Genomic DNA, 22173 nt, shown 5'->3' with positions numbered 1-22173 from the left:
TTCTCTTCCTCCCTCCCGCCCTCCCTTTTGTCTATCCCTCCTTACCCCCCCTCTTTCTCCTTCCATCCTTCCTTGCCACCTTTCTGTCCTTCCTTCGTTGTCTCTTTCTTTCCTCTCTCCCTCTTTCTACTTCCATCCTCCCTTTTGTCTTTCCTTCATTCTCTCTTTCCTTTATGTTTCCCTTCCTTCCCTTCCCTTCCTCACTTTTGTTCTTCCTTCTCTCTTTCCTTCCTCCTTCCCTTCCTTCCTCCTAGCAGGGAGTGCTAGCAGGTGGCCCCCAAGTGTGAAAGTCTGCCCATGCCTGGTCTAGATGGAGGGAAATCATAGTCCCAGTCTTTTCTGCCTTGGTCAGACCTGTCCTGGAATCTGTGTCCAGTTCTCGGCACCACAATTCAAGGAGGATATGGACAAGCTGAAACATGTCCAGAGAAAGGCAACCAAAATGCTAAAAGCTCTGGAAGCTTATGAGGAGCAGCTGAGGGAGCTGGGTAGGTTCAGCTTGGAGAAGAGAAGGCTGAGAGGGGACATGATAGCCATGGTTAAATCTCTGAAAGGATGACATATTGAGGAGGGAAAGGAGCTTGTTTTCTCCTGCTCTAGAAACAGGCACAGCAATAGATGCAAATTACAGGAGGGAAGATTCCACTTAACATTAGAACTTCCTGGCCATAAGAGCTGTTTGACAGTGGAATAGCTGCCTTGGAGGGCAGTGGAGTCTCCTCTGGGGGATTTTAGGCAGAGGCTGGATGTGCATTGATTTAAGTGTTCCTGCATAGCAGGGGGTTGGACTGGATAGCCCTTGTGGTCTCTTCCAACTCTGTGGTTCTTTACTCTGACCAGACAGATTGCTGGTCCATCTAATTCTGGATTGAGATTATGTTGGTTTGCAACAGATTCCTAGGACCCCTGATTTTTCCCAACCTGGTTATTAAATGAAGCTCCTGGCAGAACATGAATACTGTGGCCTTCTGTTTTTTTGTTAGAAATGGGACAATTAGGATGACCAAACCATTGGCTCTGGCTCAAGATTGTTGTCTCCCAGATTGCAGTTTGTCATGTAAACAATTGTGTGAAGATCCCATGATCAGCTTGTTTTTGAGAAACAGCTGTAGATTGCAGCCTTTAGTTCTGCCAGCACAAGGAGGGCCATTTAATATGTTGTGCTTCAAAGCACGTGTTTATATTGGCATGGGAATCCTTTGTTGCAACGCAATAAACCTTCACAATACTTTTAAGTCCCCGTGACTTAAGCAGTTCCTACCATGTTTGTTTTACATTAGATACATGTGGGTGTTCCCTGGAACACAGCAGCCTCTCTCTGTGGATTTCCTTCCGCTTTCTCGCCTCTGCTGTGTTTTGGCTCCAGAATTCCACTCAAGTTACTATAAATTTGGTGAATCTCTGTGCCCAGCCCACATCTGATAAATGGATATCAAAGGAACAAATCAAGAAGCATTGATGAGGGAAATGGCGGAGAGCTGACTTTCCAGGTAAGGAAGGCATGGCTAGACTGGCCAACCTCTGCATGGGATGAGACTGAAATCTAAGGATCTAAACAAACCTGGCTCTCTGGCTTTGATCAGCCTGAAGTAAAGACTTCAAGACTGTGTTATTGTGCCTCAACAGAGCATTCATGTATTCCAGAGGTAACCGTGTACACCTTGTGTACACTTCTAGGAAAGCAGAAATATTTTTAAAGACAAGAAAGAACAAATGGAAGTGGGGGAGTGGGAAACAAAAATATAAAGCCGAATCCCTATTTTAATATAGAACAATCAAAGCAAGTCAGTTTTGGATCATTTGTTTGATAAGTTTTCAGAGACTCTTTGAACATGTAGCAGGGCATGGTACAGTTCCCATTTACTGTTCTCAACCTGTGGATCTGCAGATGTTTTGGCCTTCAACTCCCAGAAATCTGAATAGCTGGTAAACTGGCTGGGATTTCTGGGAGTTGTAGGCCAAAACACCTGGGGACCCACAGGTTGAAAACCACTGATCTAGAAAATGTTTATATTCCAAAATATAGTGACAATCTCTATTGACTTGGGAATCTAGCAGTGTAGCTGTCACATCAGGGTATATGTACTTTTATCCCAAGGCTAGATATCTTGAGGCCCTGCAGATGACATTGGATTGCAAATATCAGAAGCCTTAGTAATTTTAATGGTAAGGAATGGTGGGAGCTGAGGTCCAACCTCATATGTAGGGTCATGTGGCTTTATCTTTTACAAAGTCTTCAACCCAAATTTAATATCTGCCAATGTAAAATTACTAAGTATTGTTTGCCTGGTGCTTGTTTCATGTACCTGCTTAGGAGGACTCTACTTCACTCACCAAAGGATAGAGGTGGGGCATCTGTGGCCCTCCAAATGATAGCTATTGGGAAATGTTTACTTGTTACATTTGATAGCCTGTTTTTCCTTCAGTGAGCTTGAGGAAAGAATACATGATTCCCCCCATTACTATTTCATCTTCACAATGATGCTATGAAGTTGGTCAGGTTGAGTGACTGATCCAGTCGTGGCTTCAGCTTGGATTTCCATCTACTGCCCCAACTATTACATCACCTTTGCTCTTAAAATCTGAAGCTCTACATGTTGGCTACTTTTGCTCTTCAGAGCTGCAACCCACTTTGTTTTGGTTAGGACAAACACAAGAATGTCCCCTGCAGGGAGATTGCCATGGCCATGCCATGTGGTCTTGCAAGGCTTCTTGTTCCCTGTGAATCTTTATCCTTCTGTGGGGATCTACCACAGTGTGCCGAAGAAGATAAAAGTTGTGCAAAAGAACAGCTCTCTCTTCCAAAAGCCTCTTTGCTCCCACTATTAAATGCTTTCCCTTCCTGCTCTGTCTCAGTCTCCTGGCCAGTGATCCCTTGAAGCCAGATCACTTACCCAGACTTTCTCCTTCCTGGCCTTACTCCTTGGAGGTGGAAGCAGGTCATACTGACCCAGTGGGTGTCACTCTTTGGGGCTCTCCACGTACCTGTCTGTGCCTGTTGATAAGTCTCTTCTTGCATGTGTTCATCATAAATCCACCCTTCTTTTTAGTAACCCAGTAGCTTGCCTTGTGTTTCTTACTTGATGGGTCATTGTCAGAGTGAAGGTTGATCTTCTGGTGGCTCTTGGCCTCCATGGGCCTTGCAGCTAGTGCAAGGGATAGTAGGGAGAGAGCACCATCTCCCTGCTCTGGAAAGTGATGAAGCTGTGACTAAATAAAGGTGGGAGAGTCTTCAAATCAGAGGAGGGGGGGGGGAGAGCAAAGGAGACCTGGATGCAGCTGCGTCTGCTGTCTGTGTCTCCCTCTCTCGGGCACCTTTCCTCTGCTGCTAAATTCCCTTAGGAATCAACAGCTGCCACATAAGGCAGACAGCTTCCCTTCTGATTTGTAACCTGACCATCCTGTGGTTATTTTTAATCTTATGTTGAACTGTGTTGTTTTTTTATTGTTTGCAAAATCAGACCCTCATGAGGACAAGAGGCACTATGTTTTCTACGATTTCTGCATCTTCAAGAACAGTGTAAGAACTTCAAAAACTGCCAACTCTTGTCCTTCCTGCTTTATGGGTCAAGTAGCATTTTGTCTGACCTCTATTGAACTTTCCTCTTAAGCGGCATCTAGAACAAACTCTAGCAGAACGACTCTTGTCAGCCAAGGTAAGTGTTTGGATGGCAGCCTTTCAAAAATGTGGAATTTTGCAGATTTAACGCTCTATAGCCCCAATATTCTGTCTTGATGCATTTTACTTTGCAGTCTTGATGCATCTCCAAACTAGGGATGCCCACCAGAAAACAGCCTCGACAGCTGAGATGGATAGAAAACTTGAAGGAGAGAAAGTCTTTAGTGGCACCACTACCATCTCCATGGGAGGGAAATGGGACTTGTTGAGCATATGCTGTGCATGCCAAAAAAATATAAAACAAACAAAAACATTCAGCTCTTGGCATCTTGAGTGACTGGAAGCACATGCTGGGGAAGGACCTTGTTTGGAAATTGGGAAGAGATGCTGATGGAGTAGATAATATGGATCAAGATGATGCAGTTGTCTAACGGAATAGGGCAGTTTATGCTAAAGCAATTGAAACAATTGCATGATTGGGAATTTGGAGCAGCGTAAGGAGAAATGTGCTGTTTCAGGTAATGCATTTCTCTTTGTAGTGCCCTTTCACACTTACACTTCACAGTTACAGAGCTATGATTCCACTTTAATTGCCCTGGCAACATCCACTGGGATTGTAGTTTAGGAAGGACTCTTTAGCATCCTCAGCCAGGGAGATCCCCTGGTGTGTCTGACCAAGTTCCAAATCCCAGAGCAGTCATGGCAGTCCAAGTGGAAACATAGCACTTTAACGGTATAGTTTGAAAGGATTCCTGAAAGGGAACTATTTCCTTGATCTGGTCTTACACCATAGATATGGTGACATCTCCAGCATAATTGTGGGGACAACAGAATGGCTGCAGGATTTCACAGTGTGATGAAACTGAGTGTGTGCCCTTAGATGACATGCTCTATATGTTTGTTGCAAGCAAATCAGAAAAATGCTTAGCATCCCATCCAGGAATCTGGTAAAGAAATTAAGTTAATTAATGTGAAGCAGGAAGTGGCAGGAAAGTGTTTCCAATGGGCCCTGGTGTTCTGCAACAACTTCCCCTTCAGCTCCCTTGGCTCTCTTGCTCTAGTTTTGTTTCCTCTCCTAGATTTGCAGCCTTGCTTTGGATTTTGGGAAATATGTGCGGGAACTGCCAGCAAAGAGATCACCTATGGAGATGCAACCTGCTGCTGTTTTTCCTTTGGAGTTGTTCTGCGTCAGGTGAATCCTATGCCCTAGGGTGCCCTGGGTTTGGCTTTTAGTGATTAGTTAACTGCAGCAGGCTGCCAAACAAGGCATCACAAATAATATTCCCTTCTGCTTTCATAATATATGTCCTGCATGGCAACTTTTCAGGAACAGCCATCTCAACAGTTTGAAACATTGCATGATAATTGTTACAGTGGATTAAAGGCAATGTGCTCATCAAATGCCTCAAACATTATTTTTTAAAGGAAGTGTATGCTTGTTAAGGACAAGTGTTCTGCAAAGAAAATTGGAAATATATATAAAATGAAATAATCACAACCCTTAAAATATATTTACAGGTATTTGCTATTGTGGATGTATTAAACCTGTATTCATTCAACAGTAGCTATTTAGATCTTGTTATGTTTGTCCACTTACAAGCCCCTAAAATCTCAGATGGAACCAAGAAGCTGATCAAATGTTGTTCTCATGTCAAATTAATACCATGAAGTTGTTTTTTTTTTGTCTGTGTGGGGTGAGCAGTTGATATTTTGTTACATAGGGACTTTTTTGGGAATATATCCCTAGGGAATCAGGTTTGTACAATGAAGGATATACTTAATCTCCTGTGCTGGAGGTGCTCACTGAGAGAGCCAAGCATAGATGCTTCCTGTGGATGACTCACAGCACGTTGCTGAAGGCCTTCAGTACCTGCCGTTTGTGGGTGGCTTCTATAAAGAGAGATGCCAAGGATTTTCGAGTTGCCTAGGAGCAGAACCTTTCTGATGTGAATGGCAGAGAAAAGACCCTTCTGGAGAGAGGTCCTCCTCTTGTTTCCAGGACTCAGTGGACCCACTGAATACTCAGCTGAGTGCAGCATTTGTACAGCACCTTGGTTCCCTTAATTTTGTTGAAAATGGGAATAACTGCTGGGAGGAGCTTAAGGAGAAGCTAGCTGTTCTTCTCTCCCTTAGAGGCAACAATGGTGGGAGTTGAGAATGAGGGAGACCTTTCCTCAGCTCCTGGACCTGGTGGGAACCTATATAGACTCCAGTCTACATAGCTGGAAACTTTCTTTCTGCCATTTTAAATTATCAACTTAAGCTCCCCTCCACTGGAAGTGACAGTGGAAGAAAATCTCATCTATCACATTGATCTCACGCCTCTCCTTTCCACAAGTTCGGAGAAGGCAATAAATAACACAGACACCCCCCCCCCTACAATTTTTTCTTGGTGTTTTGATTTTAGGCCTGTTCCTGGGGTTATTTGGGATGCTGATTCAGAAAACTGCATTGCATAAGACCCCATAAGCTTTAGGATCTTAAACATGGTTATCATGATTTTCTGTGGGAAAGCAGATGAAGATTGATATGGCATTTGATCTGTATCTCAAAAACTAGAGCTCATAGGGGGAAACTGGTGCCGTTTTTGAAATCAGCAGGCCAGACTTACCCAGAAACAAATCTAACATTTGAGGCAGCAAAATGAGTGTTGGCCAGTCTAATCATTCCTTCTAATAGCAAACTTGAATGGTACTTTGCCAATTGGATTAGAGCCAAATCAGTCATCGAGAAACACAAGTGTTCATAAATGCAAAATCACCGTCAATTTATGTTTCATAGTCAAATCAAATTGCCCATAAGCAAAATCAGTTTCTTTTCTCTCTGCAGAAACCTGGCCACACCCCACATGTCTCCCCTTGTCTGCTTCCACCCCACAACCTGTGCAGGGATTTTGGGAGCTGCTGCGAAAAGGCACTGGGTGCTCCAGTCAAGAGCGATCTTCTACTGGGCAAGAAGTACACATTGTCAGCCTGCACAGGGGGATGCCAATGAATGCCCAGGTAGTGTGCGTGTCAGTGTGTTGCTGCAGACATATCCAACCCCATAGTGCAGGAATTTAAGGACTGATCCCTGTATTGCTGAGGCCAATGGGCCAATGGTTTCCTCTTTTGTTGCATTGTGAGAGGGCAAGATGGCAGCTGGGGCTGGAGAAATTATTGGACATCCCAGTTTTATAAAGGTTGCTCTCAAGATGATTGCAATAGGAAAAGCATTATGGGAGATCCAGCAGAAAGCTTGCTTCAGTGGAAGATTTCACAGTTACTAAGCCAATTTGGAAAAATGGTAATACAGCACCTTCAGACGCACCTGGGTCACAGAAGGATTAGGATGAAGGGATGGGATAGGATAGATACGCCTGTTCATCAGTGCCTTCACTTAGTCAGCCTGCCTGAAGCACAGAGCAGCATCCACTTCAATATTGATATGATCCTCCACATGTTAATGGACTTCAGCTCCAATCATCTCTCATCATTGGTTGTGTTAGTGGGAGTTGTAGTCTCATAACATCTGAGATGCAAGTTACTCATCCCTGATGAAAGAGGGCTCAGGACTGGATTTCACATTGAACATCACCTAGGTCAGACACTATTCACTGTATACCCTTCTTTCTGTACCAGCCATTTTTTCTGACTGGTGTCTTTCCCATTCCCTTTCTCTTCTCACGCTTTCTCCCTTTCCTTTGTTTTTGGAGAAAGCTAATTGCTTGGCTGCTTAACTCCATTTTAGGTCATTCTTGTGTTGAATCCTGAGCCAAAGGATGGAGCCCCCATCTTTGTGCTGCAGTCCCAAGAGCCTGTGCTCTGGATGCTGTCATCTCCTCCTGGGAAAAAATGGACCTTCCAGGTGAGAATGGTTATTGGACAGAAGAACCCAAAAGTACTATTGGAATTGCTCAGCGATTCCTAAGGGAATGGTTGAGGTCAAAGAGCAATAGCTGCATGCCGTGGAAAGAGTGGGAAACACATCCACCCATTGCCTGGCTAAGACTCTGAATACATGCAACTTGTTTTATGGTCTAACCTTGTTTGTTCTCAGAACCACGCTATGCAGTAAGTTACTGTTATTCCCATTTTACGGATGGGGGAATTGAGGCTAGAGAGGCTTGTGACGCAGTAAGTCTATTGCTGAAGTGAACTTGAAACCATATCTTCCATGTTAAACTAGAACACTGCTTCCCCTTAGTGTCTCTTGGCTTGGGATATCAGAGAGGGGCCAGGTCTGCTAGGTCAATATCCTTGAACCTTCCTTTCTGCAGGTCTCCCCGGGTTCCAGTCTTTTAGCCCCTGAGCCAGGGGCTTTTACTGAGGAGACCAGCTTTCCAGAGGCACCCCGAGGTCTGCTCAAATGGGCACGGAGGGAGCATGGAGGGGTCACATCTCTGGCTGAGTATCATGGAGTCAACACTGTCTACATCCTGGGGAATGGTATGCGCAAGGAGGGGAGAGAAGGGGGCACTGTAAGCCTGTGCCAGTTTGGTATTAGGAAGTCAGGGAGGGGGCACCAGTTTTGAAGAATAGTCTTTCAAGCAAGTAGGTCAGGAGACATAACCTTTTGGGTGAGGAGGAACACATCCAGTGTCAGAGCTTGGAAAAGTTACTTGTTTGCTCCATAACTCACAGGACCACTCAGTGGCCAGTTGTAATGTTAAAAAGGAACTGTTCCAAGTTCTGCATGTGGAGTCTTCTCATCCACTTATTATGCGGAGGTTTAAGTCCTCTGTCCCTGTATCTGTATCTGGGATTAAGGTGTGTGAGTGGAAAGGAAGGTAGGAGGGAGTGATCCTGTAGTGACATTTGCTACGTAAACAAAGAACAGGATGGAAAGATTTGCTCCAGCTGTGAGGCCTGCTTGATGTCCTTCCTGAATTAGATCACAGTTTGTCATGCTTAAAGTCTCCTACAGCCCTGCGGCTACCCCAGTTCTCCCTTCCTGGCCTTTCTCCTTCAGATGCTGCTGCACCCGCCACTTGCAAGTTGCAGAGGAATTTCCTCTCTTCCTTGCATTTTGCCTCTAAGCGCCAACGTCAGCCTTTGCAGGTCTGCCTGAATTCTCACCCTCCCCAGGACCTGGAAGTTCACATCATCTTCTCTAAAGGACTTGCTCTGAGGTGTGTGCTAGAGTTTGCCTATGGGAATCTGTAGCTGAATGTGTAAGAAGCATAACACATTATGATAAGGGAAATATGCAGAAAGCTGAAACCGTTTGCCCTGTTGAAGAGGAAGAGACTGACTCGGGAATCAAACAGGATGTGTGTGAAGAGAAACATGTATATGATAAACTCTTTCAAACAAGACTTGACATTACAAATGAATATGGTGTAAACTAAAAGTCTCTAAGATCAAAGGTAGAGACTGCGGTCAGGTGGCAGATAGCCACTGCTATTATAGCAGAGATAGAGGAAGCATTATCTAATGTGTTTCTTAACTGTGCTTAGAGACATAGTCTTTTTGCCTCTGCTGTGTGCTTCATTCTTTGGTCTGATATTGATGGTGGGAATGGTGGTATGCTCTCTTCTAGGTCCAGCTTGGCCCATCTGACTGTGGAGCTTCATGGTGTCCAAAGATCCACACGCCAGGGGCTGCTCTTGATACTGAAGAGCGAAGGAGCTGCCCAGTGGAGAGTTCAGGCACACCACCTTACTGGCCAACTGCACATACTGGTATGGATAGGATCTTGGCCATCCACAGTTTTCTGAACTCCTTAGGTGAATAGAAGTCCCTCTTCCCTAGCCAAGGACTGCAGTGCTACATTTGTGCATTTGTGTATGTCAATAATCACACCTAAATGTGATGTAGACTTGCAACCTGGTCATAACCCTTCTCTTATAATGCAATCTTCTTCTAGTACTATCTATTGCTTCCCTTCCCTTGGCTAGATAGAACGTCACACACTTAGCTATAGTGAGCCAAGGAGTGCTGCCCAGATTCTTTGCTTGCTTTCTGCACCCCCCGCCCCACCCCTCAGTTGGTGAAAGACAGTGCTGTCCTCCTAGAAGCCTGTCTAGAGGTCACTGCTTAATTCCCTGGCCCTTTGGCCCTTTTGGCTTATGGTATTATATGTGCTCTGGGATTGGTTTTCTTTCCAGGCTTCACACGAAGTTATTGTCAGCAGCACAGGAGCAGAGCCACCTCTGATTGTGACCCAGGAGGTGTCCTCCGAGTTGGCTTTCATCAGGGATCCCTTGCAGTACGCAGCAGAGCAGAAGCTGCCTGCCTTCACATCCTATACTGAGGCTGAGTGGGTGAACAGGTTTCTCCTTGTGGTTGGGATGAATGGTAGGTGAAACATGGAGGATTTAAAGGAGCCTAAATTGCAAAAGGAGCCACTCAAGAGGTCGGGAACAGTGTTCACTATATGTTCTTGCCATCCTTTTTTAAGCATTTGTATGATTAACCAGTCCTGGAATGTCATCCTCTACTTTTTTTTGTGTCATTTTGTCTGGAGCTATTCCTGATAAATCCTGACTCATATAAATTTTACTTTAGGACATGCATCAGGCATTTCCATTTTTAAAAATCTCCAGCATGAGAAGTTTATTTTCAAGGACTCTAAAATGCCCTTCACCTATTTAGTTCACAACTCTATCTGGTGCTTTTTTTTCACAGCTGCTGTGGGATCCCAGCTATAAGGAAACATGTAGTGAATAAAGTAGTGCCATGTGCACTAACTGATGAGATCTGATTTATTAATTTATCGTATCAGTAGCAAACCGAGGGTACAGTTGTAATGTATTTTAAAAGCACAAGGTTTGAAACCTTGGCATTATATTAAATGTCCTTTGACCAGAAGCTGGCCACTTGGAGCGCCTCTGCTGTTGCTTTAAGAAGGTTCTCCATTGTGCGTGTGGCAGGGCTCAGGCTGCACTGTAGTAAGTGGTCTGTGGTTTGCTCTTCTCCACACTCCCATGTCATGGACTCCACTTTGTGGCCCCATTTCTTAAGGTTGGCTCTGCATCTCGTGGTGCCAGAGCGCAGTCGGTTCAGCGCCTTCCAAGTCACCCAGTCTTCTGTGTGTCCAGGAGGGACAGAGACTTTAATCTGTGAGATCCGATGACATGATAGTATCACAGGGCATATTTCCTTCACTCTGAACGTGTTACTGGGGGGAGAGGAAGCCAGAATGTAGCTCCCTGTCTTTCTGTTACTGCAATGGGAAAAGGAATGAATTTTTGTGTTGTTGAGGCCCATTTTTTTTATTTCACTATATTATGAGGAGACATGAAATGGATGGTAGAGAGGGAGAGATTATTAGTGGCCCCACTTTTTTGTATAAAGCTTCCCCCACAAAATAATTGTCATAGGCAGCCACTATCAGTCTGAACCTTTTCCCGACTCGCTAATCCTAGATCTTGCTGGTTCATATTTCTAGAGCTGAAGGGGGAGTCTTTGGCAACTGGACAGAGAAGCCTCTCTAAGCAGCTTAGATACAGTCTAGGGCAGTGATTCTCAACCTGTGGGTCCACAGATGTTTTGGCCTTCAACTTCCAGATATCCTAACAGCTGGTAAACTGGTTGGGATTTCTGGGAGTTGTAATCCAAAACACATAGGGACCCAGAGGTTGAGAACCACTGTCCTAGACTGTGTCTAAGCTGCTTAGAGAGGCTTCTCTGTCCAGTTGCCAAAGACTCCCCCTTCAGCTCTAGAAATACCAACCAGCAAAGTTGGATTTATTTTCCCAAGGCCTAGATAACTTAACACAACTTTGTTGAAATTTTTCAAGACAACAAAGAAGTGGCTTAACAGCCATGCAGTTAAACAGGAAGGGGAGAATGACTAAGACATTTCCTTTTAAAAACAGTGTTGCTAAATACTGATATTTTTGTTAAGTCCCTAGTTTTGTCGATAGAAATTATTCCATTTTTCTACCAGAACTGATACACCTGCCATTTGAGGAAGAGGTGGGAGAGTTCATCTTCTGTCTAGCAAGGAACAGCTGGATATGTTTTCCCTGGCTGCATCACCTTTGCACATCTCTTATTTCTTTATAGAGACCCCAGCTGCTGTTTCAGCAGATCCTACGCTCTTCTGGCCATTGTTTCTGCCTCCCTCAAAACTCTCAGTCAAAAGACAGAAGTTTCCAGAAGCTGTTGTAGCAGCCAGGGAAGGAAGGCCAGAGATCTCAGAAGAAGGCCATTCTGCAATTCCTCTGCTGCCCATTTCTAAAACAGAGGGAGTGGAATCTACCCAGCATCCTACTGTGGAGCAGAAACCCTTTAATGAAAAAAGGGGCGCTCAGAAAGTGAGTACTCCATCTTGTTAACACCAGATTGGTAGACTCTGCACTGCCATATAAAATCCCTAGGATCTGCTTTGAACCAGATTATATGGCAGTGTATTATTTATTTATTTATTTAAAACATTTATATTCCGCCCTTCTCACCCCGAAGGGGACTCAGGGCAGAGCACAGTATATACACGGCAAACATTCAATGCCGGGACACGAATTCACATACACATACATAAACATTAAAAAACCATTTATCAAAATATTAAAATACACCATTTAAAACCATCCTAGTCATCTGCGTCAAATCATTGGCCTGGTCATCTTTCCTATTGCCGCTTTATTGCCCAGTCCTGAAAGCTTGGTCCCACAGCCAAGTTTTTACCATTCTTCTAAAGGACAGGAGGGAGAGGGGGCAACCTGATCTCACCAGGAAGGGAGTTCCATAGCCGGGGAGCAATCACCAAGAAGGCATTGTCTCTTGTCCCCACCAATCGCCCACCAGTGTAGACTCATATGATCAAGTTCAAAGCAGATAATGTGGATTGATCTACTTTGATAATCTGGATTACTATATGGCTGTGTAGAAGGGGCCTTGGTTTCTTAAAGTGTGGCATTATTTCTTTGTTTTATTTAGTATCCTGCCTCTCTTCAGGCAGACAATTCAGGGTGGCATCGAACCTTTTGAAAACACAACTCAAATAAGTTAAAACAATTAAGGTGATACAGTGGTTGGAGAGACTTTCTCCCACCATTGAGGATTCCCTTGACATGAGACTGCGTGAGCATCTAAAATGGCTTTTATACAGTGCCAAAGGCTGGTCTTGCTTGCTACTGAAGATTTCCTATTTGCACAGTGGCTCTTCTGTATACCAAGCTGTGGCTTCTGCTAGCATTGTCACCCAATAGTCATTTCATTGGAGGTGCTGGAAATGGAGCCAGGGTCTCTTTCGATTCCAGATTCGGCCATTAGCATTCTGAGTTCTCTTTCGGAGCTTTATTCTTCTTAATGCAGATTAGAAATACCCTGAAGCTTCTACTCAGAAGCTGACCTTTAACTTGGATGCCATTATGGTTACTGCTGTACATCAACAGCCCATATAGGCTGGTGTTTCTCATGCAGGTCTCCTTTGCCTCATCACCTCCAAACCGGACCTCTTCCCCAGAAGCCATGATATCCTTTCAGGATCTTCCCTTCAGCCATGGTAATGTCCTGCTCAACCTAGATGTTTACAACTCAGAGTCTTTTGCCAAACAGCCAGGACCCTGTACAGTCTCAGCAAACAGCCGCGTCTTTGTAGAGGTAAAGCTTATGTTTGTACCTTGCAGGAATTGGCTTTGAAACAGATGCTAGGTTTTTGAGTTCTTTCCATAAATGAGCCCAAATCAGTAAGCTTCTTTTGTCCTAGGTGGGGGTGGGGGGAACGCAGGGGACAGAAGTTTAGGCATATGTTGCATATGTCCTTCAGGCATTCCCAGAAGACAACATCCCTTTTCATATGATGCCATCCCTTAGCAGTTTCTCAGCATTTGTATGGGTTTCTCTCCATTCTAGAAGACCGAAATCTCTCTATTAAGGTTTAGGTAGTACCAATAAGAGTTTTAGGCTAAAATATACTGTTCTTTCTGTTCCCACCCTTTTGGCTTTGGCTCTAGTGAGTAATGGACTTATCTGAAACTGATTTTGGCTCTTACTCTTCTCTCTGCCTCCTCCAAAAGTCTCAGTTTTCCGTGCAGCTTTTGTAGAGATGTCAATTATAACTGTGGCTGGCTCTTGCAAAGGCCTGTTAAGCATAGCAGGGAGCATTTCTCACGCAGAGAGTCAGTGCTGTTTTTTGTAGGCCCAGGTATGGCTTCAACAAATTTGATACAGAAGCCTTCATTTTACACCTGGAAAAATAGCAAGATAGGCCACCTCTTCAGTTTCAGTCCTCCTGCAATATTAATTTTGTTGATGAGTAAACTCTGAATGATGCACTTGTTGAAGTTCTTGCAGCTTTGTTACATTACACTCTTGCCTCTTAGCATCCATCATCTAGTCAACTGTTAAAGACACTGTAAGAAGTATCTGACAGGAGCTGGATGTCCCAGCTATATATTTACCGTATTTTTGTGTAACCATTCACAAAGAATAAAATGTTAATTGCTTGGTAGGCAATGGAAATTTTTGAGTGTACTAAAGTATCAGGACAAAAGAAGCAATTTAAGAAAGGAATATGTATTCAGGGAAAACCATGAAACATCATATTAAAAAAGCAAATGTGCGTTGTGATTTCACAGAAGCAGAGAGATTTTGCAGAATACTGTATCACTGAATTCAGTTTATCTTAATGCAGGTGTTGTTTATATTACTGTAAATAGCACACACAATTCTGCCCCATAATAGTAATTTTAATTCCACCCAGGAGAAACCACTTCTATGAGATTTTGGTGATAGTAGAGGGATCTCAGAGGCTGAAGGACTTACTACTTCATCACACTAGAGAATGAATCCACTTTAAACCTAGTTTCTGTCTCCTGCAGAATTGTGGGGTTTGTAGTTTATTCAAGCTGTTAAAGGCTCCTCTAAACTACAAACCCCACAATTCTCCAGGAGGCAGAAACCGGATTTAAAGTGGATTCATTCTCTAGTGTGATGAGGTCTTTAGGAGGTTGAGTCACAAGGCTGTTTTCTATGCAAGAAAAGGGTTAATCCATTGTTTCAGTACTCAACTTCCTCAGACAGGAAGCCTCCTACAACATCCATTATGCATCAATAACAAAGTGCTGAGATTGTGTAGCAGACCTGACGACACCTTTAAGAAGAGCTGGAGGAATTGGCTGCCCTTTGGCTTATGACCCCTATCAAGCAAAATCTATTAAACATAATTGGATGTAGTGGTGCAATAGCAGCTGCATTTTCCAGCACTGTTGCTCTCTCTCTTTTTTTTCAGCTTTTTTTGAGAATCGGGCACACTTGAGCTTCATGGATAATTGCAGCTTGTTTTTCTCCAGGCTTCCTTGGCATCCTACGACTTGAGTCTTGGCTTCACCATCCAGCGATGCTTCATCTCTCCCTCTTCTGATTCTTCAGTGGTCTTTCCATACCTGCTGATCTACCACGGCTGTGCTGTTGATGCCCATGTCAACATGTCAGAGTTGGAGCAGGCAGCCCTGGGCCAGGCATTGCCTCCAGGCCAGCAGGAGCGCAGGCGGCTGAGCTTTGTGCTCCAGCCCCGCTCCAACCACTCTATTCATTTCCTGCACTGCCACCTGGTGCTCTGCAGGAGGGAGCGCTGGGATCCCAGCAAGCCCAAGGACCCAATCCCAAAGGTCTCTGGTTCCTCAGGCAAGGGAACACAGATCTCTAGTTGCTATCTGGTGGCACTTTCCCTACCTCATATCTGTGTATTTTAGACTTGCTGCTCGATGGGAAATCTTTATGTGAGAACTTGCCCGTACCAAGTCAGGCTGACAGGATATTCATTCTAGTTGTGTGCAGAATTTTTCCCATAACATGTTCCTCTTACCAAAAGATGTTGGGGGGTGAAGTTGTATGGAAAGCATGTATTCTACCACTGAACCATGGTTTGATTCACAATCTTAGAAGCATCCCTTCCCTTGGGATGGAAAGGTGCTGCCTAAGAAATAGTGTGTTCGTAGTTAGAGTGCTGGATAGAGGCTGGAGGTGGTGATGGTGGTCCAGGTTGTACTTCTCACAGAACCATGAAACTGGCCCTGGATCATGTGATATACCCTCCCCTAATAAAACCCAATACATTCTGTAATGGAGGATTGTAATGAAGATAAAGTGAGTGGTAAGGGGAGCCATGTGGAGTATGTACGGAAATAACAAACTAATAAATGAGTCGATAGGATTAGACCATGGTGACACTACTTGGACAAAGTGAAGGCTGTCTGGAGTGAGCTTGGAGTCCTCCTGGTTAATCTGGGAATCTCCATGCATAAATGAGAGATCTGAGCTTCTTGGGAAGAAGGGAGTGGGATCTGGGTCCAGGCTGTTTTCTTTTCCTGGGATGAGCATCTTTTGATTTATGTTTAAGTGCCCAACAGAAAAGGAGGCCTGCAAGGGAGAAGTGGAGCCGGGCAGTGCTCGCTTCCAGCGCACTGTCACAAAGCCCATCATTGTGACTGTGAAAACTCCACTCAGAGCTGCCACTCCAGATTTGAGACAAGGTAGGTAAGAGCTTTGGCAAGGATTCAAGAAACTGGCTAGGAGGGACTATGCTCACAGTTACATAGAAGCATAGGGGGCTGTCAGGTCAGGTCATGGGCCCACCTAGCTTTGTGTTGTCAACTCTTGACTTGCAACAGCCATTCTCAAGAACTCAAGGCAGGTTTCTTATCTTAGATCCCTGGCATTCTCCAGCAGTCTTGCATCCAGATATTAACTGGATCTGACCATGTCTAATTTCAACATTAGGGTATATAGCAGAAAATATTATTTCTAAAAGAGTGCCCTTTGTATCTGCTTCTACTTTATCAGGAAATGGAAGATGGGGCTGGCATGAGTGAGACTGACTTTAATATCTGACCCCAACAACTACAGACTCAGAGTTTGCCAATGATCTGTGCAGAGTTTGCCAATGATCTGTGCTGAGGAGCCCCCGGTGGTGCAATGGGTTAAACCTTTGTGCTGGCAGGACTGCTGACCAAAAGGTCGGTGGTTCGAATCCAGGGAGCGGATGAACTCCCGTCTGTCAACTCCAGCTTCCCACATGGGGACATGAGAGAAGCCTTCCACAGGATGGTAAAATATCCGGGTCTCCCCTGGGTAATATCCTTGCAGACAGCCAATTCTCTCCCAGTAGAAGCAAATCGCTCCAGATACAGAAAAAACAAACCTATGCTGAGAAGCTGAGATTTGCTGTGCAGAATTAAGTGTCTGTTTTTTTTTTTAAAAAAAGATCTTGTGCTGTGTTGTGTGATTTTTCCTGACTCACGGAGGGATGCTGTTTTATAGAGGAATGTTTTAATTTTTAAGTCTTTGTTATTAATTACCTATGTCTTGCTGGAGAATAGGCAGGATATAAACCTTTTGAAATAAAACTGTCTTTTTCTTATGGCTGTTCTTCAGCAAGCATTCTCTTGAATCCCCCTTTCTCCTTTCCCCCCTTTCTATAGATAATTTCCTACCCAACCAGCAAGGAAAACCACGGAAAAATGTGCAACCCATCCCAAGTAAGTATATTTTGGCTATCCTCTTTCACTAACCTCCCTGAAACAAAGAGAATGGGAAACCTCCTCAACCCAGAATCCACCTTTAGCTCTGGGAGGAGTGGAGTCAAAGAAAAGTCCAGTAGTGTAGGCTGAAAGTGATATTTTGCTGAATGGGACAGAACAGCCAATGGTGGTTTTCTCATTTAAAGCAAGGTACACAGTACCTAAAGCCAACCAAATTATTTTGGATTGCATGAGGCAAAAGTTATGAAACTGAACATGAGGTTGAAAATGCAAAATCCCTGTCTCCCTTTCCATGGCTGTAAAAATGGGGGGGGGGGGGGTTGCTGTCATTTCACAACAACCCAAATCTTCTGACTGAATGGCTGCCTCATGTATGGTAGGGTCAGCTCTGCATGCAGCCTTTTTCTACATGCTTCTGGAGCTGGGGTGTAGCAAGAGCCCCAGTTATGGGACATCATTTTATTTCACTCTTTTGGGGGGCTATAAAGCAGGCACATAATTTCTTTTTACTTACTTCTCTATGTATCCCCCCCCCCCTCTCTCTGCAGCAACAGTTGCCCCACGCCTAGAACTCCCAGCTGTAGTTGGCATTGCCTTTTCAGCTTTCATCATTGGCTTATCCCTTACTGGTGGACTTTGGTTCATTCATTCCCAGACAAGTAGGTAGGAGGCTGAAGCAACTGGATAGCCATCTTTTTAATTGCTTTAGTTGTGTGCATGGCAAACATGTGATGGCCCTTGTAGACTATGATTTGGTGAAGAGGATAATCTCAGTTTCTACAGAACCCTCTCTTGTCTGTTTATTAATGTATTTGGAAAAACCCAAGGAAGTGTATTTTCATTCACAAACTTGGTATAGCTTTGGATACAATTGGACCTATAAGATTCAGCTTCCCCAACAATGACAGGATTATGGTATTTCCCTCCTATGTGCCTTTAAGTCAGCTCCGACTTATGGTGACCCTAGCATTTCCTTGTCCAGGTTTATTCAGAGATTTGCCATTGCCTTCCTTTGAAGCTGAGAGTGTGTGGTTTGCCCAAGGTCACTCAGTGGAGTTTCATGGCTGAAAGAGGTACTGAACCCGGATCTCTCACAGTTGTAGTTCAACACTCAAACCACTACATCATACTGCTTATATCAAATAGAGGCATCATGGTATAGTAGACTAGAAATCCAGGCGCCCTGGGTGTGAATCTCTATTCAATCACTGTCTGGCCTTGGACAACTCACTCTCTCTCATGCCCAAGGGAAGACAATGCTTAGACCCTGACAAGAAACCCCCAGGATAGGGTTACCATATGTCAGAAACTACTTGAACACACACAATAAGCAATATCCAAAGATCTTAGGGCAGCGTGTCATTAAATCGATTTAAGACAAATAACAAGAACCATCATTTTAGAAGACTAAAAGTGCATTGAATATTTTCTCACTTAAATCAGACTATTTAAAACCAGTAATAAACAGAGAAGAGCAATGCCCATCAGAGAAGGAGGCATGCAATGTGCAAATTGAATAAATTCAGTTAGGTTGAAAGAGACCACATTGGTCAACTAGTCCAACTCCCTGCCACACAGGAAAAATCCCCCTACCCGTTTCTCAAACTGTGCTCCTCCGGATATTTAGGACTTCAGGTTCCACAATTCCTAACAGCTGGGATTTCTGGGAGTTGAAGTTCAAAACACCTGGAGGAGCATAGTTTGAGAAACCCTTGCTTACAGTATAAAATATGGCACAAGGGAAACATCAGGTGAAGGAGTCAGGGATAAACAGGGAAGAATGATTAAATAGCTATGCAGTTTGATGTACTTAAGCTTGATTTGGCAGATCATGGAACTAGTTTGAGGAAGTGCCTGAGTGAAAGTTTTCCTTGCAGCTGGGTTCCTGTGAGGGCCAGATAATGGAACCAGGGCTCTTAGAGGATCTGTGGTGCAAGCAGCTTGCACAGAGATTGGAATCAATGGTCTAGCCATGCTTGAGCCTATGCCATGGAGGGGATTAGGTGTCTGGCACATCTGATGTCCAGCTTATTATGACCAGTAGAGCAAAGTGCTTTCTTTGTCTAATCGTATTTGTCAATGTCTGTGCACCCAACTATGGAGAGAAAAGAAGTGGAACGCATGGGAGGATAAAAAGGATAAACAGTGATATTTGTGACAGAGAGTGGAAATCATGAGTGGGAAGTGGGATTGGTGCACCTATCAAATTGTTGACACTCATCCACTGGCTTTTTTGTTTGTTTTAGCAGACAAAGAACTCATGCATTTTCATTCCTTTTAAAAAAACAATGAAATCTAGGAGCATTAATTTCTAGACTTTAATGCCTGCCTTGAACTCTTAGGTGAGGCAACTATCACAAAGAGAAGTCAGATGGCAGCTGAGAGAGGTGAGGTGGACTGCTGGCCTTTGGAAAGCCTTCCCCTTAGATTCAGGGATTCTGAGCCGTACCAATTTCTGTCCCTGCTGACCACTTTAGCGAATATCTGTGTGGGCAAACATTCATTGGTTTTATTGTTGACTGTTGTAGTTTCTACCATACAGAAAAATGATTTCTTTCTGCTTGGCATGAACCATCCATGGTGCACCCTTGAAGCATACAGAGGGGAAAAGAAAGAATGGCAAATGCTGAAGGACCAGAATTTCCAAACCATGATTCTTGTACCTTTGAGCTGGTTTAGTTTTGTCCCTATGTTTATTGGCAGGAAAACATGCCAATATGTATGCTGTAATCTTTTGGGAGATATAAGTTAGTACAGGTTGAGAATCTCTTACCTGGAATTCTACAATATGCCAAAATCATCCACATGCATGGCTGAGATAGTGGGACCTTTGCTTTCTAATGACTCAGTGTACACAAACCTTGCCTTGTGCAAAACAAGATTTAAAATATTGTCTCAAGGGGATGTATATTAACTAGAAATTTTATATTTAGACATGGAGCCCAACTCCAAGCTATCTCCTTAAGTATGTACATGCAAATAAAAGTATTTCAAAATCCCCGCAAAATTCAAATTGCAAAACACTTCTAGTCTCAAGCATTTTGGATAAATAGTCAGTAGGTATAACCATGTGCATGTATTTTTGCAGGATGTGGTGGGGGGAGGAATCTGCAGAAGGGAGGCCAGCCCAATGTGTATACTATTGGTCCAGAATATGTACATTTTGAGGGGAGGGGCTGTAGAAGAGAGAGCATGCACAGAGTAGGCCAGGCTTCAAACCCCTACTCAGCCATGCAAACCTACTGGGTGACCTTGGGCAAGTCATGCTCTCTCAGCCTTAGAGGAAGGCAAAGGCAAATCCTATCTGAACAAATTCTGCCAAAAAACAAAAACCCTTGTGATAGATTCACTTAACTATCACCATAAGTCAGAAATTACTTGAAAGTACACAAGGAATTGTAGAAGGAGGTATCTAGTGCCTCTTTTAGCAATGCTGTTCCCCAAATTGGCAAGAGCCGCAAAGGAAGTTCCCTGGCTCTAGCTACTGATGAGTTGTGAGCACTCATCGTTTTGGCATCCTTTGTGCACCTGGTGAAGAAGCAGCAGCCTTATGTTGGAGTTGGTGGGAGCTGCATTCCCCCCCCCCCTCCCCGGGGTGTAAGAGCAGCTGGACCTCGGCCACATACAGAGCTGTGCCAGGGATCTCCCCTGTCAGCCCAGTGGCTGTTTCACCTCCAACTTGAAGGAACAGCCTCCATCCTGTGCATAAGTATGGTGTAAGGTGTAAGGATGTTGGGAAAGTTTTAAAGCATGCTCGTGCTTAGATAAATATGCAAAGAGCAAAGGGTGGGTAAACAACAAAGCATGAAGAAAAGAGATGGGGAAATAGAAGTAATGCCCCTGCATCTTTTCTCTTTTCTTCCTGACAGGTCCAGAAGAAACAGCCATTCCAAAGTCCCCAGAAGTATCCTCAGCTCTGACTGCAGCTGACCCTGCATATGGTTCCATGCCTTAAGGAATACAGTTAGCTGGATGTAAAAAAGTTAAAAGAAACGAAGTTCTGGTATTCTAATGAGGAAAGGGGGTAACTAAAGGACAACCATCAACCATGATGTATTTTCATTCAAGCTGGCCGTATGTCTGTTTTATAAGTTTCAAGTTGTGTTTTGCTTGTGACCAAGCATTTGTTTCAGCACAGCTGGCTGTGTTTCCCCCTCAATACAAAAGGCACCTATGAAGATATCAGCCTAACACCCATCTTTTAATCAGTATCGTACTATTCTGCATAACCTCATGCTCTCAATAAACGAGTAAATTCTGAAGCTGCCAACTGATACAATGTGAGGCTCAGGTACGTCTGCGGGCTGCCATTCCCAGTGGAGGAATCTGGACTAAATGACACTTGGCAGTTTTAGTTATCTGACTTTATTACTAAATCTGTGCTCTTTGCATGAATGTGAATCTGTATTTAAAGATTCTAACTTTCATTTATCTTTGAAGCACTGGTTCCTTAACTTCCTGACAAAAATCACTACCAAAAACCAAAATTTAAATTTAAGTATACTTGGACAGTGTGCGTGCCTGCTTATCTGGTAAGCTACCTTGCAAATGATGTACCAGCAGATATGCAAAAGTTCACTGTAATTATTTCAGCTAGCAGAAATGCTTTCTTACGGCCTTTTAGTGGATGCTTTTCAATTAAAATTCTAGACCTTACGTTGGCTGTTTTGCAAAAGCTTGATTGACAAGGGCAGACTATTAATGGCTATATTACTGTACTTAAGGATTTTTGAGAGAGAAAAGTAAACGGCATCTTACATGTGATCCTTGGTGCATTTTTTCCATAGTGTGTATGTAAATTATCAGTTCCACTTAAAACTACAACTCCACAGCAATAAAAGGAAATTTAATTTGCATGGCTAGTAGGGGCAGAGAACCTTTGGCCTACTGAAAGATACTGGGAGACCAACACCCATCAGCTGTTGGCAACGCACATGATGGCAGGTTCGGTCTTCCACACTGTAGGTTTCCCACCTCTAAGATAGTCCAGCAAGTACACAGATTAGCCTTTTTGAAAATGCCAGTTATATTACATGGATTCTATGTGATCTTTCAAAATGAGAGATTACTCTAGGTTTGCTATGTTGCTATAAAGACTTTTGTAAACAACATATACCTATTGGCCTCCAGGTAGTATCTATAA

At 43.8% G+C, this 22173-nt stretch overlaps 1 protein-coding gene across 3 annotated transcripts; it reads left to right on the top strand.

Annotated features, from left to right (window-relative positions):
- The first annotated feature begins 1235 nt into the window (after positions 1-1235).
- Positions 1236-21794, top strand: LOC132768726 (transforming growth factor beta receptor type 3-like). 3 transcript variants are annotated; one of them, XM_060764903.2, is made up of 16 exons: positions 1236-1490; positions 3462-3656; positions 4699-4811; positions 6449-6621; positions 7349-7465; positions 7878-8046; positions 8570-8729; positions 9140-9281; positions 9708-9897; positions 11611-11861; positions 12970-13149; positions 14841-15158; positions 15890-16022; positions 16971-17027; positions 17579-17689; positions 20900-21794. In XM_060764903.2, the coding sequence occupies exons 3-16, from the start codon at positions 4730-4732 to the stop codon at positions 20983-20985; spliced, it is 2169 nt and encodes a 722-aa protein (XP_060620886.2). In that variant the 5' UTR covers positions 1236-1490; positions 3462-3656; positions 4699-4729; the 3' UTR covers positions 20986-21794. The 3 variants fall into 3 exon arrangements, with proteins under 3 accessions (XP_060620886.2, XP_060620887.2, XP_060620888.2); XM_060764904.2 differs by having other exon boundaries at positions 17579-17693; XM_060764905.2 differs by lacking the exon at positions 17579-17689.
- Positions 21795-22173: the final 379 nt, after the last annotated feature.

The sequence above is a fragment of the Anolis sagrei genome, chromosome 2 (genome assembly GCF_037176765.1).
Source record: "Anolis sagrei isolate rAnoSag1 chromosome 2, rAnoSag1.mat, whole genome shotgun sequence".
NCBI classification, from domain to species: Eukaryota; Metazoa; Chordata; class Lepidosauria; order Squamata; family Dactyloidae; genus Anolis; species Anolis sagrei.
The sequence above is the reverse complement of the archived record's forward strand: the minus strand, read 5'-3'. Positions and strand labels throughout refer to the sequence as shown.